Source organism: Cannabis sativa, chromosome 3 (assembly GCF_029168945.1).
Source record: "Cannabis sativa cultivar Pink pepper isolate KNU-18-1 chromosome 3, ASM2916894v1, whole genome shotgun sequence".
In the NCBI taxonomy this organism is placed as follows: domain Eukaryota; kingdom Viridiplantae; phylum Streptophyta; class Magnoliopsida; order Rosales; family Cannabaceae; genus Cannabis; species Cannabis sativa.
Window position 1 is genome coordinate 27,608,013 of NC_083603.1, and position 21,286 is coordinate 27,629,298.

Below are 21,286 nucleotides of genomic sequence, written 5' to 3' on the forward strand. Positions count from 1 at the left end.
TGCTTGTGGGTTCGGCCACTTAGAGAGAAGGAGGAGCTTTTTCTAGAGAAAATTTCTAGTGAGAAAAAGTAAAAGTGAAAAAAGGGTTTTCCCCCAAAAGTCACTTATGTAGTACATGTGGGCCCCTTTTCCTCACTTACCTCACCTAGGGGTGAAAATCGGTCGGTTATGGTCGGTTTTTAAAATTTTATAACCGACCGGACGCTTACGGTTTTTATTTTACGAAAACCGTAACCGACCGTTTAGAAATTATAACCGTATAAAACCGACCGTACGGTTTTTGGCGGTTTTCGGTTTGGCGGTTTTAGGCGGTTTTTGGCGGTTTTGGGCGGTTTTTGGCGGTTTTGGGCGGTTTTGGGCGGTTTTGACGGTTTTTTGGTTAAACTATTTTTTTATTTCAAGAACCAAAACCGACCGCCGTGTCAAAAAAACCGAAACCGAAACCGACCGCCAAATTCGGTGATGACGTGGAACCGAAAATTCGGTTACGGTCTGGTCGGTTTGATGGTCGGTTTCGGTTTTTCGGTTTTTATGAACACCCCTAACCTCACCTACACATCGTAAAGGCAACTAAAGCAGTTATTTCTCTACTGTAATGAGATCATACAGTCAAGACAAAGTACTTCAACAAGCACATCAACTTTTATTCAGCGAAGGTTACAACAGTCCCCACAACATCAATATAGCTGGTAAAGTCTCTATCCGTACAGACATCCATGCAGGGACTTAAGGGCAAATGTTATCCCAATTTTTGTCCTCATGATGTGGCATGCTTACGTGGAAAGAACCAGTGCCACGTGGTAGTACAACTAACCAAAAGGAAGGCCAAGTCAACATCTGAGCAAACAAAAGACCCCGGCACTCAAATGGGTATCAAGTGGCAAACAAACTCCTTCTCAAAAGCTGGCTGGCCACCCCTAGCCGACCCTATGGTCGGCTAGCCTTGGGACATCACCATGGTCGGCCAGACTTTGGACATCACCATGGCCAGCCAGCCTAGCCTCCATAGGGGCTTGGCCAGCCAAGGAGTGCACTGCAAGCTTTCCTGGACACTTCTACACGTGGACAACAGCTATGAGTTGCAAATTGGGCCCTAAAAGCCCAACAAAATGGCTAAATAATATCTAGAATCAATGGCACTTTGATATTTTGTAAATGTCTAACAAACTATACGAATACTAAGGGATTTAAACTGTAAACTTAGGGTTTTAGGCCTCTTATACAAAGGCCTTAATCTCAAGCTAAAAACCTAAGTTGCTTCTAAGCTAGAAACCTGCTTCTAAACACTAAGTGTCTAATAAACTATATGTTCCTCACTTTCCCTCTCTCACTCGCCTACCCTAGCACATCTCAATACTTGAGTTTTGCCAGTACTGATTCATACCTTGTAATCCTAAGGGTGCTATAGCAGATCCCACCTATAGTGATCTGGATAATGTTTCTCTTGGTATAATACAACTAAAAGGGAAGTCGGTCATTAAGATTTACTAAAAAAAATTTAAATCTTTCTTATTTTTATTTTGAGTGGGTACGATTTGATAGTTGTCAAAGTTTAGGGGGAAATGTTGCTAATTTATAAAGACACGTCATCATTTAAACGGAACAATAGGACAAAAGCTAACAGAAGGACTAAATTTTTGTAAATGTAAAAGTTTAGGGGATTCTCAACAAGTTGTATATTTTAAGGGGCAGAATAAGTATTGTCGAATGTTTAAGAGACAGAATTACTAATTATTTTGTTTATATATATGGTTCAAATAGTGAGTACAGATGAAGTTTCCATTCAAGGAAAATAGAATGCAGTGAGGTCACAACTCCAATAATAATGATTGTTGTTTTAAGTTTTTTTTAATAAAAAAAATAGCTGGTGACTCACAGTATCGGGAGAAGAAGATGGAGTTGCCCTAAGACTTTTGGGTATGGGCTGAGATTTTAATCCAAAGAAAAACTAAATGGGGTATTGAATAAAATTGCAAGAAATTGCCCTTAAAGCACTCAAAATAAATAATGAGCTAAAATATTTTAATCTTTAAATTATAGGGAAAAAATTATAATATTGAGCTTCCAATATATTTTTTAGTTTAATAAATAGTGTTTAATTAAATATAGAGATAACTATTTATTCGCTTAAATAAATTTTAATATTATTTTTTAAATTATTTACATAAAATGAATAAAATATATTAAAAATATAATATTAAAATGATATAAAGAAAAATAAAAATGTTGATATATGATATAATATAAAAGTTGGAAGGAAAATAAATAAAATAGAGTTTTAATTATATATTTTAAAGAATAGAATAATGAACTTTGAAGACTTTTAAACACATGTTAGTTTTAGATATCACTCTAACCTTATCAGGAACACTTAAAACAAATAAGTTACTAATGAAATGAAAAATGGGACATTTAACTTTCTTTTAAAATAATTTTGTACAAGGCTTCAAAGTTTAAATAGTGGAACATTAATTAAGACAGTTAATTAATTAGTGATCTAGTTATCTAGTTTGATATGGATTGACAAAAGAAAAAAAGAGGACGGGTGTCTTTAGTCACTTTTTAGCTGTAAGTGAAAAGTGAGATGAGATGGGAGAGAGAGTGGGAGTATTATAGTATGTGTGTGAGGAGCTTTTGATCCAAATTTAGAGGAAGAGTTACTGTTGGGAATTAAATGAAGAAACGGACCCCACCAAAGGGAGTGGGGACACTTTAACAAAACCAGCTGGCCTTCTTCATATTCATATTCCTCCATCAATGGAAATCCTTTATTTTTTTGCTGAGATCTGATTTTCATTTTCTTCCTTACTCTTTACAAAGTGGCTTAGAGAAAGAAAAGAAAGAGAGTCTTGACTACTACTTCCTTAGTTTTCTTCTCAAGTCTTCAATAATATCTTCTTTTGTTTTGTTTTGAAGATAGAGAGAGAGAGAGAGGGGGGCCAAATCTGTGGAAGTGAACAAAAGGGGTTCCTTAAGATCTACCTCTTTGTAAGCAAGTTTCTTCCTTTCTTACTTTCTTTGGACCCCTCTGCTGGGTTTTTGTTTTTGTTTTATTTACTTTTCTGATTTTGTTTTAAATTACCCATTTTTAGAATCTGGGTGCCGCACCGTTTTGATTTTTAAGGTTCTCCAGTTGCTTTTTGGACTCTAATTTGAATAAAAATGTTAGTTTTTTGCGTTTGTTAGCTGAGAAAATGTAGAAAGATGGTGAGATTTATGCTATAGTTGTAAAAATAAAACCTCTTGCAGTTGGGAAATTGAACTATTATAGCCCAGTTAAGGTGGATTATCCAAAGGTAGATTCACAAGATTAGCAGTTTCTTTTTTTGTTCTTGGGTTTGTAAATTTTCACTCAAACTCCCTAATGTTTTTCATTTTACATTTAATTTATGCTTTTTTTTTTGGTTACGGTTGCTTTGCGAAAAGAAAAAAAAATTGCCCTTGCCTCTTGCATTTTGAATCCAGATAAGGTGTACTACCTTTTGTTCGACTACTCATTCATAGGGTAAACTATTATCCTCATATGCTATTTAGATGGTTGATTTTATATTTTGATTTGTTGCATAAAGGGGTCAACCAAAGGAATGATAAGAAGATGGGAAGGAAAGGAAATTGGTTTTCTAATGTGAAGAAAGCTCTCAGCCCAGAATCGAAGGAGAAGACAGCCGAGGTTTGAAAATTTTCAGTTTCCTTTTTTCTTTTTTCATTATTTCATTTCACATGTGTGCTGCTTTTGCAAGTTTGTGAGTGACTAAATTCTCATTATCGTTTCTTCAGAGATCAAGTAAATCGAAAAAGAAATGGTTTGGGAAGCCAACACATTTGGATTCTGATGCTGGCACAGCAGCTTCTGCTGCTGCTTTGCCACCTCTTCCTCCACAAGAAGAGGTGAAAATAGCCGATGCAGAGATTGAACATCACAACCATGACAGCCCCCCCATTGCAGTTGCCCCAGCTGCACCGGCTGAGCCTGTGGTCATCGCTACTCGGACAGCCCCAGTGGTTGTTCCGGCCCCTAGAGTTTCTCGGTTTGCTGGGAAGTTTGGGGAAGAAGCAGCAGCTGTTAGGATTCAAACAGCATTCCGAGGATACCTGGTACCGATTTTCCACCAAGTATCTTGTCATAGAATCATTGTTTTTGTATAATATGCGTAGTAATAAATTTGCATTGTAAACTTTTCAGGCAAGAAGGGCATTGCGTGCGTTGAGAGGGTTGGTCAGGCTGAAATTGCTGATGGAGGGTTCTGTTGTGAAACGTCAAGCCACAAATACCCTGCGGTGTATGCAGACTTTGGCTCGAGTCCAGTCTCAGATTCGATCAAGGAGGATCAGAATGTTGGAGGAAAATCAGGCTCTCCAAAGACAACTCTTGCAGAAACATGCAAAAGAGCTCGAGAACTTGCGGGTCTGATTCTTTTACTCAAATCATTCTCTAACATGTTGCTCCTTGATTGTGCGTTGTTTTTTCTCAAGCAAACGAAATTAGGAACTGTCTTGGTTTAGAAATTTCTTCATAATGGTAGCAAAATGTTAATATTATATTGCATATCATACTGGTGTTAACTTGTAAAGTTGTTACAGCTTGGGGAGGAATGGGATGATAGCTTACAGTCCAAGGAGCAAGTTGAAGCGAACCTACTCGGCAAGTATGAAGCATCTATGAGAAGAGAAAGAGCATTAGCTTATGCATTCTCTCATCAGGTATTCATTCCTTTAATCAATCCCTATAATGGATGAGCAGTGGAAAACGAAAGGAAACTTATATGAAATGAGTTGATTGAACAATACCATCGTTGTTGAGCTTGTGCCTTATTAATCTCTAATTTTTTGAAACTAGGTTCCTATCCTAACTGTACAATAAAAAAATTTAGGACTTGCTATGTAGGAATCCAGGAGAATAGGGATTGTTATGTTTAAGATTTATAATGATTATACATAAAAGACTTATTAATGCTTATTCTTTTAATGAACTAACTGCTAATTTTTAATCATGATAACATTTTGAACTTTCTTTTTTTGTTTTTTCTATTTAAGATGAAGTAAGTTGTGAGCTTAACCCTTAATTCACTCTTATTATAGCAAACCTTGAAGAACAATTCGAAATCTGTAAATCCAATGTTCATGGATCCAAGAAATCCATCGTGGGGTTGGAGTTGGCTTGAACGATGGATGGCTGCTAGACCATGGGAAAATCGCAGCGGCGGCACTATGGATAAAGATTCAAACAATGATGCTTCATCTGTAAAGAGTCGCAGCATTTCTGGTGGCGAAATCAACAAATCTTATGCTAGATACCTTCTCAATTCCGAAAAGCTTTCCTCCCCTACAGCCAATCAAAAGCCGAGCAATTCTGGTTTCCAATCCCCTTCAACTCCCAACAGGCCAATTTCATCGACGCCATCTAAAAAAGTAAAGTCTGCGAGCCCAAGAGTGAGTAGGGTACCAGATGATGACAACAGAAGTATGGTCAGCATGCAGTCAGATAGGTTCCGAAGGCACAGCATTGCTGGCTCATCTGTACGAGATGACGAGAGCCTTGCCAGCTCTCCTGCACTTCCTAGTTACATGGTGCCCACTGAGTCTGCAAGAGCGAAGTCCAGGCTGCAAAGTCCACTTGGAGCTGAGAAAAACGGGGAACTAGAGAAGGGATTCTCAGAGACCGCAAAGAAACGGCTGGCTTTCCCACCCTCCCCTGCGAAGCCAAGGCGGCATTCTGGTCCGCCGAGGGTAGACACGAGTTCTATAAAGTCTGTTGTTACAGTTACAGAAAACGGTGAGAACAGCAGGAATGGCAATGGCATTGCCATTGGCAGTTAAAATAGCAGTTGAGGAAAGGAAGAGGTTCAGAGAAGGAAAGGAAGAGATAGAGAAATAAAAGGATTAAATTCATTTGTGAAGAATGTTTTTTAAGATTGATTTAATTTATATCAAATTATGAGGAAAATGTTGGGGTGTGGGGATAAAGTTAGTGTGTAGGGGTTTATGGCATTTAAATTTTCTGTTATTTGTCTCATATTTCTTTATTGATATTTTGTCTTTTTATTTTAATAACAATGTTATATGTCAGATTTCAGAACCCAATTGTGTGACTTGATTGTACTACTATTATAAAGAGCGAATTTTACTTTTTTTTTTTTTTTTTTTTTTTGAGAGCGAATTTTACTTTTTAGCTCCATGTAAATAGATGTTTTTTTTTTACTGTTTATTGTTTAAATACTGTCATATAAATAATATGAGATAAATTGTACTATAAACTGCTATTGTGAGTGAGAAACTAACATTTATCAAGGAACTTTGGGGAGGAAAAAAACACAAGAAAAGAAGGTTAGCAAGGTTTTAGTTATATGAATTTTACATGTACAATTTGAAAAATATGAAGTAAAAATTATGGATAGAAAAACTACTTAAAATAATTTTGTACAAATACATGAGAAACTCATAAAAGGGGAGTTTCAGTTGATAAAAGAGACGAAGATATTTATAATGTCCTTTGGCAATGTAAGGCTGTTGCATGTGTGTGGAAGTTATGTAGGTTATGGTCACAATTACGAAGGCAACATAAGGAAGATAATAGATATGATCTTTTTCCTTACTCAGATTGCAATCGGTATGTATGGACCAAGGAGATGGAGACTTTTGAGTATTTTCTCATAGTTTCTTGGCATCTTTGGACTATTTGATAAAGGTCAACCATGATGGTCAGGGGCGGACCCACATAGAGGCGAGGTGGAGGCGACTACCCTAAAAAAAATCAAGAAAAAGATATATATGCATTTTAATTAGTTACAACATATATTTATAAATAAATGTGATATCTATACACATAAAATAAGCTTTGGTATAATGGTAAAGTCATTTCATACATGTAAAGGAGGTCATGAGTTTTAATCTCAATAAAAGTATAGGAGGCGTTTGGTTGGGAGGAATGAAAATATAGGAATAGGAATGAGAATAGGAATAGGAATAGGAATGGAATGGAATAAAATTTAAAATGCATAAAAAAAATTGATAAAAAAATAATTATTTTTTTTTCTTGTTACATTGGAATGATCATTCCTTCATTTTTAAAATGGAATAGCCATTCCACCAAAATGGTGGAAAGAGCATTCCATTGGAATGTCATTCCAATACTTTAAAATGCAACCAAACAAAGGAATGGAATGAAAATTTTTTCCTTTCCATTCCATTCCATTTCATTACCTCCAACCAAACGCCACCTAATGTCTTAATTACTGAACCAAATATATTTTATTGTTACCCTTTTTTTTCTTTATACTATATTTAATATTAAAATATAAATTTACATTAATTTTTATATATTGTTATGCAATGTAGAAAAAAAAAAAAAAAATGCACCCCTCACTTATAAAAAAAAGTGTTGATTCACCTCAACTTAAATTCTAGGTCCGCCCCTGATGATGGTGGCTATTGTCTTCAAGCTAGTGATGTTGTGGAGTAGTGTGGTCGATACTTGATAGAATGGAACTACAAGATGATGCTCCTGTGGAAGGAATGAAAAGAAGACAACGAGAGAAGCTGCTAGGTGGGCGGCACCACCTGATGGAACCTTCAAAATAAATGTTTATATTATATCTTATCTTTATATATTAAAAGTGCCTATCTAACGGCAATTCTTGGTTTAATGATTCTTAGTTTAACGATTCTTTTTGGGTTATCTGTTTATTTTAACAGAATATACTATTTTTTAACAGAATATCCATAATTAATTTTATATTATTTTATAAATTATTTTATTAAAAAAATAAAAATTATAAATATTCTTTTCAATCGTTAACTGAAAAGATAAAAAATAATATATAATTTAGCTACAACCTAAAATTTTGGAAAGTAGTTAAGTATTATCGATATCGATGATCACTGATACATTAACTTCTCCTTGATTCTCTCTCAGTTTATTTAAAAAAAAATCTCTAAGGCCGTCGTCTACGATCAACAAGGTCCTCCCGATGTCGTTACAAGGTACAATCCTCAGTCTCAGTTACTTAATTAGGGTTCAGGAACTTCTAATCTTTGAATTTGGAAGAAAATTAAGGGCTTAATAATAGTTCTTCTTGTTGGAAGAATTGTAGAATTGCCGCCTGTAGAAGTGAAAGAGAACGATGTCTGTGTTAGGATGATAGCTGGGCCTATCAACCCATTTGATATTAATCGAATTGAAGGTTTTGAGCTTTGGCTATGGAACCTTTTAAGCTTTTGTAAAACCTTATAGATACTCATCTCTATGAAGGCTGAACTGATGAGTTTTTTTTTATACTTAACCATTATAGGGGTATATCCTGTGAGGCCGCAAGTTCCAGCTATCGGAGGATATGAAGGTGTTGGAGAGGTGTACATCAAACAACTTCGGTACCTTTACTTAAATCATTGGGAGATGGATAGGAGATTACTCAAATCACCGTCGTCGCAGAGAGATCTCACCTAGGTATTCTCCTTCTCTTAATTTCTGTTTCTCTTTACACTTTTTTGTTATTATTCTCTTTCTCTTAATTTCTGTTTCTCTTTACACTTTTTTGTTATTATTCACTTTCCCAACATTTTCAAGTTTGATCTTTTGTATCTCTTTCACATTCTATTTACGGTATGTGTAGGTTTTTTAATAATTGATTGCTTGTTTATTATTTTGAGAATTTGGGGTATGAGATGTTATTGTTTTATGCTATGGTAAAGGGCTATACTATAGTTTACTCATGTTATTTTTCTAAGACCAGAAAACAGAGCACAAAGTCCTTGCATAAGTTGGAAAATGGTGAGGAAGTCAATCAGGAAATGAATATTCTAATGGAATAGAAGGGAAAAATCTCTAATTCAATACATATGTGAGTTGAAATCATTATACTTTCTCACATCCAAAACAAAATGTGTATAGTTTTATATTTGTTAAATATTTTTTATTTATTTAGTTTTTTTTGTTAATGAATCTATTCAGCTTCGAATCAAAAAGAGATAAAGGGAGATGAGATGCAGTGGTCTCGGGATCAGTGTTCAGGACGCAGAAAAATGAGAGGGTTTCCTTGAGAATGCAGGTAATTTTTTATGTTCTTCATTATTTGCCATATTTATCTATTTTTGCTTAGCTCCTTTGTTTAACGGATTACAATGTCCTTCCAGTCCCTTCTTTGCATTGATTTTGAAATTTGGTTAACCTTGAATATCTGCAGTATGTCAACACATTCATTAAGATGTTTTTGATTGGATATATCTACACTAACCTGGCTATCTTTTACTGTATTACTATGTTCTGCCCAAAGAACTTGGTTTCTTGCATTAATTTCGTTGTTATGTGACTTTGAGTTTCTCGTGATAGAATTTGGTCTAAGATGACTTCATCAGATTCTAAGAAGCTTACCTTTGAGGAGGTGGCCCAGCATAACTATAAGAAAGATTGTTGGATTATAATTTCTGGAAAGGTCAGATCTCAGTTTGTTTCTTTAATTTCTTATGGTATATGGATGTATATCTCTATGAATAGCGGGCTTATGAATTGATATTATTTCTAGGCACAATTGATTGATTGCTTTCTGATTGTCTCTATTCATTTTCACATAGAATTCTTTTTTAAGTCCTTTTGTTGGTAACATGTGCTGCAACTCTTTCCTTTTATGTGTAGTTTTTGTTGCCATTGTTAACGCTTAAAGTTGAAATCTTGTACACAAAAATTAAAAAAAAAAATTGTGTACATGTATAGTGGATGTGATAGAGACTTGGATTATTAGTAAAGGTATTTTTATTGAGTGATTCTAGCATGAGAAAAGATATCAAACCTACAGTGATTTTTATATTTTCTGCATGGCTGGTATTGTCAACAGTTATTACAGAAGAAATGAGTTGTGATGGCTCTTGTATTGGCTGCTCTGTTTGTTGTTCTGTGTGAGAAATTATGGTAGCAATCTTTCTTATCATTTTTCTCTGTATTGAATAATTAATATTTAAAAATTACAATAATTCCAATAATATAGATAAAAAGTGTTGACTAAATTATTTTGTCTACAGTGGTATGTAAAAAGCTCTGTTTACAAGTTTTTATAAAAATTCGTGCATTTCTCTATGTATATGGAGTATGGTCCTCTCATTAGTTTTCACCTATTAGAGTGTCTCCTTTTTCTGAGAAAAATACTACAGAATTTGCATGGTCATCTTCCATCATTATTCTGTGTATAATTATTTATTTACACAGCTTTGTGTCTTTGCCTATTAACTCTTTGTCTCTTGATTTTCATTTTTCAGACATCCAACACAAACATGTTTCATGTCATCTGTTGATCTGCACACTTATTACTCATACCAGGTAATAAATTCTTTTTGATTTATTTGTGTACTTTGATAGTAAAAAAAAAAGAGTTAAAATTTGTGTATTTTGTTACTCACTATAAACTTAAAGAGATGGTTACTTTTTAGTACCAGTAATGAAATATTACATTTTGCATTTTGCTTTTTTGTTTTGTGCGTGTTTGGGTATGCGTGTGAGTCTGCATTAATTTGACAACAATGCGGCAGATAACAAGAGTGGTATCTTGTCTTAATACATTATAAATGGAAGTCTTGGAGACATGTGTGTACTACCATAGAAACTTGTGGAAACCAGGAATGTTCAATTTATATAAAAAGAATTTACTTTTTAGTTTTTTGTGAAACTAGGAATGAAGCAAAATTATGATACTCGAGCTAATAATCTTGATTTTGGACCAGTTGATGAGATCTCAATACTTCATGAGGTGCTTGGTGAGAGGCGTGCTTATGATCGCGGAACAGGTCTCAAATTGAAAGGTCAATTGTCAAGACAACACACACAATCTGCACCTACTCAATAAGTGCCTATGGACTTAGCGCGACAGATAGCTAGATTACAAAGGCAGGTTGAACACATGAGTCAAAAACTTCTACTTGAGGATCGTTTGCCACCCAACGAGGACATATTTTCCAGATGTTCATGCAGATGATATCACAGTCATTGCCTATGATGTAGAAGATGTTGCAGGTACTTCAGACGTCACAGATGCCACAGATGATGCCGATGCCACAAATGCAACAAACATCACAAATCCCAGGAGTACAACCTACACCTTCGCAACAGACTCGAGGAAATGAGAATGGTGGTGATGATAATGAGTCCACGTCTTAGATGTTTAGTTTATTACTTTTGTTAGTATGAGTATTTATGAACTCTTTTAGTATAAACTCAAGGAAATCATTCGCATAATTATACCTTTAGTTAAAGAAATCTAAATAAAATTAAAGAACTAAATTTTAAATAAAACTAATATTTACGTGCCTCGGCACGTAACTTCTAACTAGTATATATTAAAAGTGTCTATCTAATGGCATTTCTTGGTTTAACATTCTTGATTTAACAGAATATACTTAAAAATAAAAGAATATTCTGTTAAATTTAACGATTAGGTTTGATCTCCCGTTAAAAAATAAACCTAATAATTAAACCCAAAAAATTAAACAATCTTTTAAATAAACAATCTTTTAAATATTAATAATCTCTTTTTAAATTAAAAAAATCATCTTAGCCACATATCTCTCTAACAAACCTATCTTGGGAGAATATTAATAATTTTTTTATTTATTTTTTAAAAAAGAAAAATATAGATAAAATATTTAGAAAAGATAATATAAAAGAAGATTGATTGTGTTGGCTTAGAGATTTTTGGGCTTGGGCTTAAAAAAATAATAATAAAAAAAAGATAAAATGGGCTGTAATTAGTATTTACCTTATATGTTTGTGCTTATTTTTAGTTTTATTTTTAATTTTACCACCAAGAGGAGAAGGTTAAAAAATATTAGAATATGAAAATATTATTGGTGCTTATTAGTAATTTGCAAAGAATGTGAAAGTCTATAAATATATAGTTGTGTAGCTATTATTAGATATGAAATGAGATAATAGAACTTTTTTCAATTAGAAGATTAATGTACATTTTACTATTAATAACATACATTATTATAACACAACTATATTTTACTTACTAAATATACTGACACATATTTTATTTTTATAAAACAAATCGTTCAAATAATTATACTATTTTAATTATTAATTCAAATAAAAAACTAAAATATTAAATAAAACTAACACTACGTGGCTTGACACGTAACAATCACCTAGTATATACATATATATAGATACTGTTATAGTGTGAATTTTTACCTAAAAACTCGAGAGTAGTCTCCTATAAATTTGACACGTGAATCTAATTCTCAAAGGATGGATGAACGGTTAAATAATGACTCTCCAAGAGTTGACCTTGTTTGAACCAGACTCACGAAATGATGCGGCCCTAACAGAGTCTAGTTGCATACTATGTCTTGTGTAGTGTAGTATAAGCAGGATCGAGAGAATTTATATAAGTCACACATATATCAAAATATATGCGAGGACTAAATATTCTTCTCCTACGACTATATAAAAATCGCTTTTCTACATAACGATTAGTCCGACTGATGATAGTGTTCGACAACTTGATAAGGACTCGCATGTCTTATGTGGTCAACACGAGATCTCTAACAAAGCGACTAAGATAGAATGCAAATATCCTAGTAGTAGGCTCGTTAGCCCTTTTTCAAATATAGAACACACCTAAAGCCAGCGAGCTTGTGCGAGAATATGAACAGGTAGCTCGCACTCTACAGGTCGCATACGTTGCTGCACTTATTGTTAGAATAGATTAAACTGTCTTTCATTTATTCTTTTACGTTTTTTCGATTTAATGTGTTATTTATTGTAAAATAGTTTTATAATCGATTAGCTATGTAAATCTGAAAGGACACTTGTTTTGTATACTTACTTTACTTTACATGTTTTAATTTTTACCTTTATTTACATAATTTTTAAGATATACCAACTTTTATAGATGATATCCCAATTAGACTGCTCAAGTTAATATAAATTATGTGCTAGTTTTAAGTGAAAGATTAGAGTATATTAGACAATTCACTCATAAAAATGAATAATAAAATATAATATGATGATATTTTTAATTAATGGAAACAAAAAAAAATATTCCTTAACTTATCTCTAATAAAATTATAATTGGGCGCATTACCAATTTAATCAAATTCCCTACCATTGCTTCTAGATGGAAGCATATCATCCATAGGATATCAAAAAAAAAAAAATCCATCAATCTAATGGTTCAAAACTATAACATCCCTCAAATAAGTTATGAGATTTTACATTATTGGCCATTATTAAATTTTTCTAAAAAAAATATATATAAAATTTTGATGATATATTAAAAAAAAAAATGGAATATAAAACTTTCAAGTAAAATAAATATATTAAAATTTTAGTAATTGTTTTCCTTTTACTCGAGGGCAAGCTCATGGTGAGGAAAGGTTGGGATAAAAGGGAAGTCTAGTGGAAAAGTTTGAACCCATAACAAAACTCTTGACAATATAGCGGCACATGTTTCTTTTTTTACCCTTTTTAAAATTGAAACAAGTACTGATAGCAACTCATGAAGAATATTTTCTCAGCCGTGTACTTACACTTGAGAGAGACGGCGAAGCGGACGGCCTCGCTCGTGAGGACTTCAACTGCTGTCTGACTGTCTGACAACTTCACCGTCAACTCCTTTCCTTGCAACTCTCACTTTGACCATTGTTTTCTCCACTCAATTCTCATTTGTAAGTCAATCGATTACTTATTGATGCTCATGTTCCGTAAATTTATATACTTTGTCTAAGAGTTTTCATATGTTAGTTAAATACAACAGATGGTAACAACTGAAACACAATATTATAGTTGCAATTAATAAGGTTTCTACTTCGAATCAAATTTTTGAAAAATTATTGTTTTTTTTTAATAAGTCATGTAGGGAAGGTGTTTGCCAAAATGCTTGAGAGAACCATGGTTACGTGAGTGAGCTACTAATATTGCAGCAATTTTTGTATACATTGTCATTTTTCGGTGGCTTCAGTCGGTTTTTCTAACCAGTGCTTGTAAATTTGCAACCTTTTTTAGTGAGGAGGAAGTGTAAACTATTATTGTAGCTTCCATGTCTAGTGACACAACTCCACGAGATCAAATGAAGCGTAGTTTGGTGGCCTTAGAGCGAAGGTTTGCAGCTGCGAAAGCTGATCTTGTTGTTCAGCAGCAAAAAAAGGATATAAAATATGGAAAAGAGCCTAGATGTATTGGTTCTTCTTCTATGGCTCCTACTACAACTATAGCCCCTTCTAAGAAAGGTTGGTCTTTTATGAATCCAAACTTTTATTACTGGTTTCTATTGTGTCCTTTTAAAACATCATAAAAAATTCATGATGGTGTAGCTTAATATTCATATTAACCTAATTGTACCCAAACCTTACTTGTCTGCAGGAAATTTCACCTTCTCAGGTCATGCTCCCTCAGAAGGTATTGCACTAGTTTTGCTATTCTAAATTTGAAAAGAAAAAAGATTGTATATTACCTTTGTATATTTTTTGTACTCTTATTAATATATATATTTATAGAAAGAGAGAGAGAGAGAGAGAGAGATAACTATGTTGGTGTGTTTTGCGCAGAGGTCGATAAAAATGATAAAGCATACATAAAACTCTCTCAAACCGTACATGAGAATCTGTTGACAACCAATATTGAGGGGGTATGCTATTGGCTTTGAACTAAACCAGTTGGATCTCTTGCACTGAACTTTTTTCCGTTAATACCTTCTGTGTAACATTCTGCCTGGTGTAATGTAGATTTCTAGCAGAGAAGAAAGCAAAGTTGATCATATTTTGCATGAACTTCTTCAAAATGGTGATTCAGCTCATAAGTACATGCAAGGATCCAGAAACAAAAGAATTGACAATTGGATTCTCCTGGATAATTATGTCCATGGACGAAGTATATCTACTGGTTCTCGTATAAGAGCTTTGCGAATGCACTCGAAGCGTTCAAAAAAACACATGTCCATGAAACAACATAAAAAACATGGGTCACTTGATTTGCCTCAAGAGTTCCATAAGTGAGTTTACATCTCACTCTTGACAAGTGCATGTATATATTTTCCTGTTTTGCAATCTTTGGCTTAAGTTTACATTCTTCATTTGGTTAATGTGTATGGATTGCAGATTTGAAAACTTTAAACCAATGCACGAGCTTTGGAAAGGTTACATGACACAACTTCTTAAAAGTAGTGGGTGGGTTTCTGTCGCTGATATTGATGCTAACTTAGTTTTCAATTCTTCTTTCGACAAGTTGTTATTTTAATGGTATTTTTATTCAACATTACAGGAAAAATCAGTTGGCTCAGTGTCTTCTGGATGCGGATTTACATGGTGCTATTATTTTAGGTCATGAGCTTTCTTTGTATGGATATAGTATATATTTGTTTGTACCACCATGCCTCTACTTTTGATCTTAAACAGTCTAAACCAATATATACTTTTCATGTTAGTATTTGTTATTACTATATTTTGCATATCTCTTCTCTTGTTTCTTACTCAAGCCTTCTTTTCTCAGTTGCCCAGTGTAAAATAGCTGCTTTCACTGGAGTGAGTGGTATCATGATTCGTGAAACTGCAGAAACATTTGGGATTGTTACACAAGATAACAAATACCGAGGTAATTTACAGTCTAATTAGTAACTAAGCTCAGGTCTGATCTATGCATTAGGCACCAAAGTTCCTTGCATTAAGTAATGCCCCTGGTCTGTTTGATAGGAAAAATTTATGCATTGAGGTTATGGTTTGAGCATTTCTAATTAAGTTTCCGATGCCAATTTTATTTAAAACCATCCAAAACTAAGATAGAACTGGTGTCTTTTGTTTCTATTCTTGAAATTGTTGGAGGAGCTATGGTGTCGCTACTATAATTCCTAATATTTTAAAGGATTATTTGCAGTTGTACCGAAAAAGGTCTCAGTCTTTATACTCCAAGTAGATTGTTGGAAGGTTACATTGCACGGAGACAAACTCACTTCAAGAATTTCTACCATGACCAACCAATTTTGACTATTGGAAGAAAATAGTACGAGGGATTTTGCTTTCAGGAACTGGTTTTTCATTGAGTTTATCTATGGTGCAGTACATATGGTTTGATTGTCTTTGTCTAATCTCAGAAGTAAAATATTTCTTTTATTCCTGTTATAATAAAGTTCATTCTTAACATGTTATTGAACTTGTTTTAGGTTCGAGGCCCTCCTAGGCTAGGAACTTACATAGAAATTGTATGACTTTTTGGTCTATAAAATATTGTAGAGTCGGGTGAAAATAGCAGATTAAAAACAAAATGCATACAAAAATTAATAAAAAGAGGTATGTAGTTTCTTTCCAGGATGGTCTTCTTGTGTTATGTTGTTTTATATTAGTATTACACAGTAATATATATGCAATTAAATCATAATTTTTTGGTATATATATTATAATTGTATTATTTTGAACAAGTTTAGATGTATATCTGCAAGATTTCATCTACATGTACATGATGGCCGGCCCGGGACATAGACGGGCTAGGCCCGCGCTTAGGGCCCATTCATTTTAGGGGTCCAAATAAAAAAATTGCTTTTTAAAATATATACATATTTTTTTAATAATTTTTAAAACTACTATTTATCTTTATAGTAAGAGTTTAATTTTCTTTTTGGTCTATAGTCCATTTCAACTCAGGACCAACCAGTACATCCAGAGAGTAAGGATTCTAAAGTGGGTGGAGGAAATGAATTTCATGAATTGATTGAAAGAGCTTACAAGGGTTGCTTTTACACACAATCGGTTACAAGAAATAACCTGCAACTAACTCTAACAAACAACCAAGAATAAAACAGAATTAACAGAAAACTAACAAGTGGTTGGTTATTATTTTAGAGCTTCATTTATCATTATTGTCCTAACAGCCACCACAAACTGAGTGTGGCTCTAGACTTGACACAGTTTTTCATGAAGAAAGGGAACATCGAGCTTGAAATAGGCTTGGTCATACAGTTAACTCATTGATCCATGGTTGGAACATGTTGCACAAAGATTCGATGTAGCAGAACTTTGTCCCTTACAAAGTACAAGTTGATTTCTATGTGCTTAGTCTAGACATGAAGAACAGGGTTGGCAGCAACCATGATTGTGCTTTGGTTGTCACACCAAATAATTGGAGCTGTGGTAAGAGGAAATTGAAGTTCATTAACTAATGACTTAATCTAAGTGACTTTACTAATCACACTAGCAAGACTTTTAAACTCAACTTTTGTTAAGGACCCATAAAGGGTTGTTTGCTTCTTAGATTGCCAATCAACTAAATTAGGTCCAGGATAAATGTAGTAGCTTGTGGTGGATCTCTATTCATTTGGATCTAAGTCTAGTCTACATCACATAAAGCTTGGACATGTACATTTGGAGATGGTGCAATCATGAGACCATAATCTAAAGTGCCAACAATGTAATTGAGGATTTGTTTGATTGTAACCCAATGAAATTGAAATGAAAAGTGCATGAATTGACAGACCTTGAAATGCAGGCATATTGAAGAGAACCTACAATAGACTTGTGTAAAGTTGTATAATGCATTGGATCAGTGACAATATTTGGCCACTATTCATTGGAGTGTTGTGAGTTTTAACTCCTTGCATCTTAGCTTTGCACAAGATGTATTACAGATACTTGGTTTAAGACAATAGCACTCCATTAGCAGCATGAAAAGCCTGAGTGCCTACGAAATAGTCTACTTGACCCAAGTCTTTTAAAGCAAATGTGTGACTTAGCTTGTTGATCACTGTAGTGTAGAGACAATGGTTTTGGTGTTGCCCATATCAAGTATGTCATGTACATAAACTAGCACATAAGTGTAAGCTTGAAATGTGTACATTGTACTGTACAAAAATAGATTTATTAGCTTTAGAAGACTTGAATCCAAAGTTGCAAAGATCAGTGGACACCTTATCAAATCAAGCCCTTTGAGCTTGCTTTAATTGAGGTTGCAAACTTTGGTGGAGTGTTGTGTTAGTTTTGTCGTACTAGATCAAGTTTGCAGCGGAAGTATTTTAATATGAATATCCTCATACTACCCCAGTAATAACTTTTACATTTTCCACTACTCTGTTATATACCCTGTTGGTACAATTGAATTCTGTTAGGAGAGTTATTTAGTTGTGTACAGTTAGTTTGTCAGTTAACCGTTAGTTAGCTACTTTTGTGTTTAAAGTCAAAGTCAGTTACTGGTATATATATATATATACCTGGCTTTCTCTTTGTAATTTTTTTTTCAATCAATTCAATAACATTTTTCATTCATTTATTCTTCCATTCCGCAATATGGTATCAGAGCAGAGAAAGAGGAGCTTTCTCTGATCGATCTTGGTTCTTGCTCTGTCCATTGTGTTCTTCTTCTCTGGTGAATGTGTCGTGCTTTCCTTCTCTTCGTCGACACTATCTTTATCGTATTCTTAATCCTCTCCTCTACCTTCTTCAAGCATGTCAAATGATGATCAAACCTCCGTTAAATCTGGAACAGAAGATACTCTAGCTTTAAACGTTCATGGCAATCAAAGTTTTCAGACAACTAATTTGAAAAACCCTCTTGAGGATCCTGCTAACCCTTATTACCTTCATCATGGAGACAATCCAAGTAATATCCTTATCTCACAACCTCATACTGCTCAAGAAAATTATGTTTCTTGGAGTAGAGCTATGCAACTACCAATCTCTGTCAAAAATAAACTTGGATTTCTTGATGGTTCCATTCCAAAGCCACCTCCAACCGATCTTGCCTTGTACAATGCCTGGGTCAGGAATAACAATATTGTTATCTCTTGGATCCTAAACTCTGTTTCTAAAGAGATCTCCTCTAGCATTCTCTATGATGAGTCTGCTTCAATGATCTGGATTGATCTCAAGGTCATATTTCATCAAAATAATGGGCCACATATATACAATCTTGAGAAGAGTTTAATGAATCTTAAACAAGACTCACAATCTATCAGCATGTATTTTACCAGATTAAAGACTATCTGGGAAGAATTATCAAACTATAGACCATCAAGTACTTGTAATGGTTATACATGTGGTGGTGTAAAAAACTTCAAGAACAACATTATATGGAATACATAATGTCATTCCTCATGGGACTTTCTAATTACTTCTCTCAAGTTTGCAGCAACATTCTATTAATGGATCCACTTCTTGAGTTGTCTTTATCAAACATACAGTTTACTATAAAGATTTATCATAAAGATGATCAATAGTAAATCAACTTAAATCTTCAGTAATCACGAAATTCTATACATGTTATTAATTTCTTCGATTCACTTTGTTATCTCAATTTTTGCCCACTTGACGTGGTATGTCCACATGGCCTACATCAATGTCACGTGGAAGTACAACTCGCCAACAAGAAGGTCAAGCTATCTACTCAGCACTTCAACCAATGAGGGATCCGAGTACTTAGGAGGAACGACGAGATGATAAACCAGCCACCCCTGGCCGACCCTGTGGCCATCATAGGTCAGCCAGCTTTTGGACATCATATGGCCAGCCAACCCTTGGGTCTTAACAACTCACGAAAGTATAGGAAAAACATCAGCAATTTCCCTATTTTTAAGGGGCAATTTAATCATTCGATTAGTGGGTTATTCATTGAACCTACTGAATTCTCTCTCAATTCAAATTTTCTGTGTTACCGTGTTTTCTCTCTTTAATCCAAAATCTCTACTGACAAGCATTAGACAATTTTCTACAGGAAAACTCCCGAAGCTCCCATCAGGAACAACTAGCAAAATATTTAGAGGGAATCGAAATGAACCAGAAAATATTCGCCTTCCAAATACAGCAAGTATTGTACGACAATTTTTTCACCCTCAACAACATGTATGGAGAATGGGGATGTATAATATATTAAAAATGAAATATTATTTATTATTATTATTATATTTTTTTTAATGTAAAAAAATGAAATATTCTTAAAAAATAATAAAAATAAAATAATAGTAGTTTGACTAGTACATGGGGTATGTGTCTAATTTTAATGCAAGGTAGAGGGGTTCAAATATATTAGCTTAAATAACTCCATAATTTTCTCATCATGAAAGAATTATGAAGCTCATTAGCTCACACATACACAAGTTTTCAATATTCCATCAAATAAGCTTCTTTTTTTCAGGATTAGTTGTAGAGTTATTAGAAGTAAAGTCAATAAATCGATCTTCTAGTAATTATTTTGATAATTTATAAGCTAATAATAATTATAATCATAATAAATAATAGAATTAATTAAAATGGGATCAGAAACATTCCTAGAGGTGATTTTGGCCATCCTTCTTCCTCCAGTGGGTGTCTTCCTTCGCTATGGCTGTGGGGTAATAATAATCTTTGTCATCAGTTATCATTAACTAATTTTCCAAAAATAATTTGTGATTATCAGAAATATTTTTATATCTTTTTTTTTTCAAAACTACATATATTTATAGATTTTTATTTTTTTTTTTAGAAAATAACATTCATGAATATGTAATGAAGGATATACATTGCTAACCAATTGTGAGATACAAAATTGGTGAAAAATAATTTCCTAATATTATATTATAGAATTTTTAATATATCTATATTATAAACAAAAGAAGATAAAATTGTTTGGAATTCCATTTATTTCAAGACCATAAATAATTTTGTTTCAGAAAAATCAAATGATCTAATCCAAATGTAGTGTATTCTTAAATTATTATTTGATTAATTGTTAATTAATTGCAGGTGGAGTTCTGGATCGATTTGTTGTTGACTCTGTTGGGATATATTCCAGGAATTATATATGCAATTTATGTATTAGTTGGATGATGATTAGGTTAGGTTGCTTTTTTTTCTTCTTCCTTTTTCTCCTTCACATTTTAATTTTTATTTAATTTAGGGCTATAATATGTTATATATTTCTTTCTGTTATGCTGGATGGTGACATATATATTGTATTTTAAGATTTCTGTTTTATTTTGTTTTTTTCATAATTATGTGACCGTTTTTGTGTCAGTTTCCTCATCAAACTTGTGAATAAATTAAAATCTCTTTACACACATGGACTCACTCATACATTCTCCTACAAAATAATGAATAAATAAGTATATAAATATATTATATAATTTTAATGTACACACCACATAAAGTTTTTTTTTAATCTGCAAACCAAATAAAGTTAATAATCGATATCTCAACTAATCTTGTGTTTAAACAAAGTATTAAGTTAAAAGAGAATTCGTTAGCTGAAAGAGAAAGCATTAAGTACTAATGTTAATCACAAATATGGTACCCTATGTGTTACTAAAATATATATTTTTCAAAGGATTAAAATATATTTGGTATTACA

General features: G+C 33.3%; 3 protein-coding genes and 1 long non-coding RNA gene across 8 annotated transcripts; all 4 read left to right on the forward strand.

The window, feature by feature from the left end:
• The first annotated feature begins 2,484 nt into the window (after window positions 1-2,484).
• Window positions 2,485-6,130, forward strand: LOC115708736 (protein IQ-DOMAIN 2). 2 transcript variants are annotated; one of them, XM_030636739.2, is made up of 6 exons: window positions 2,485-2,988; window positions 3,570-3,670; window positions 3,778-4,095; window positions 4,184-4,405; window positions 4,582-4,701; window positions 5,080-6,130. In XM_030636739.2, exons 2-6 carry the CDS (start codon window positions 3,596-3,598, stop codon window positions 5,815-5,817), a joined length of 1,473 nt encoding a protein of 490 aa, XP_030492599.2. In that variant the 5' UTR covers window positions 2,485-2,988; window positions 3,570-3,595; the 3' UTR covers window positions 5,818-6,130. The 2 variants fall into 2 exon arrangements, with proteins under 2 accessions (XP_030492599.2, XP_030492600.2); XM_030636740.2 differs by lacking the exon at window positions 2,485-2,988 and adding an exon at window positions 2,995-3,296.
• Window positions 6,131-7,718: 1,588 nt separating this feature from the next.
• On the forward strand, window positions 7,719-11,312 carry LOC133035700 (uncharacterized). Of its 3 annotated transcripts, none has more exons than XR_009686832.1 (8): window positions 7,719-7,980; window positions 8,083-8,180; window positions 8,289-8,443; window positions 8,725-8,837; window positions 8,948-9,044; window positions 9,326-9,428; window positions 10,246-10,306; window positions 10,708-11,312. It is a non-coding gene; the product is annotated as an uncharacterized LOC133035700 (long non-coding RNA). The 3 variants fall into 3 exon arrangements; XR_009686830.1 differs by having other exon boundaries at window positions 7,730-7,980; window positions 8,730-8,837; XR_009686831.1 differs by lacking the exon at window positions 8,083-8,180 and having other exon boundaries at window positions 7,735-7,980; window positions 8,730-8,837.
• A 2,050-nt stretch (window positions 11,313-13,362) lies between these two features.
• On the forward strand, window positions 13,363-16,284 carry LOC115708870 (ribonuclease MRP protein subunit POP4). 2 transcript variants are annotated; one of them, XM_030636884.2, is made up of 9 exons: window positions 13,363-13,653; window positions 14,020-14,214; window positions 14,348-14,383; window positions 14,533-14,612; window positions 14,710-14,975; window positions 15,082-15,150; window positions 15,245-15,303; window positions 15,473-15,574; window positions 15,854-16,284. In XM_030636884.2, the coding sequence occupies exons 2-9, from the start codon at window positions 14,025-14,027 to the stop codon at window positions 15,961-15,963; spliced, it is 912 nt and encodes a 303-aa protein (XP_030492744.2). In that variant the 5' UTR covers window positions 13,363-13,653; window positions 14,020-14,024; the 3' UTR covers window positions 15,964-16,284. The 2 variants fall into 2 exon arrangements, with proteins under 2 accessions (XP_030492744.2, XP_030492742.2); XM_030636882.2 differs by having other exon boundaries at window positions 13,367-13,653; window positions 13,991-14,214.
• Window positions 16,285-19,414: 3,130 nt separating this feature from the next.
• Window positions 19,415-20,992, forward strand: LOC115711468 (low temperature-induced protein lt101.2). Its single transcript, XM_030639808.2, has 2 exons — window positions 19,415-20,291; window positions 20,683-20,992. Exons 1-2 carry the CDS (start codon window positions 20,211-20,213, stop codon window positions 20,764-20,766), a joined length of 165 nt encoding a protein of 54 aa, XP_030495668.1. The 5' UTR covers window positions 19,415-20,210; the 3' UTR covers window positions 20,767-20,992.
• Window positions 20,993-21,286: the final 294 nt, after the last annotated feature.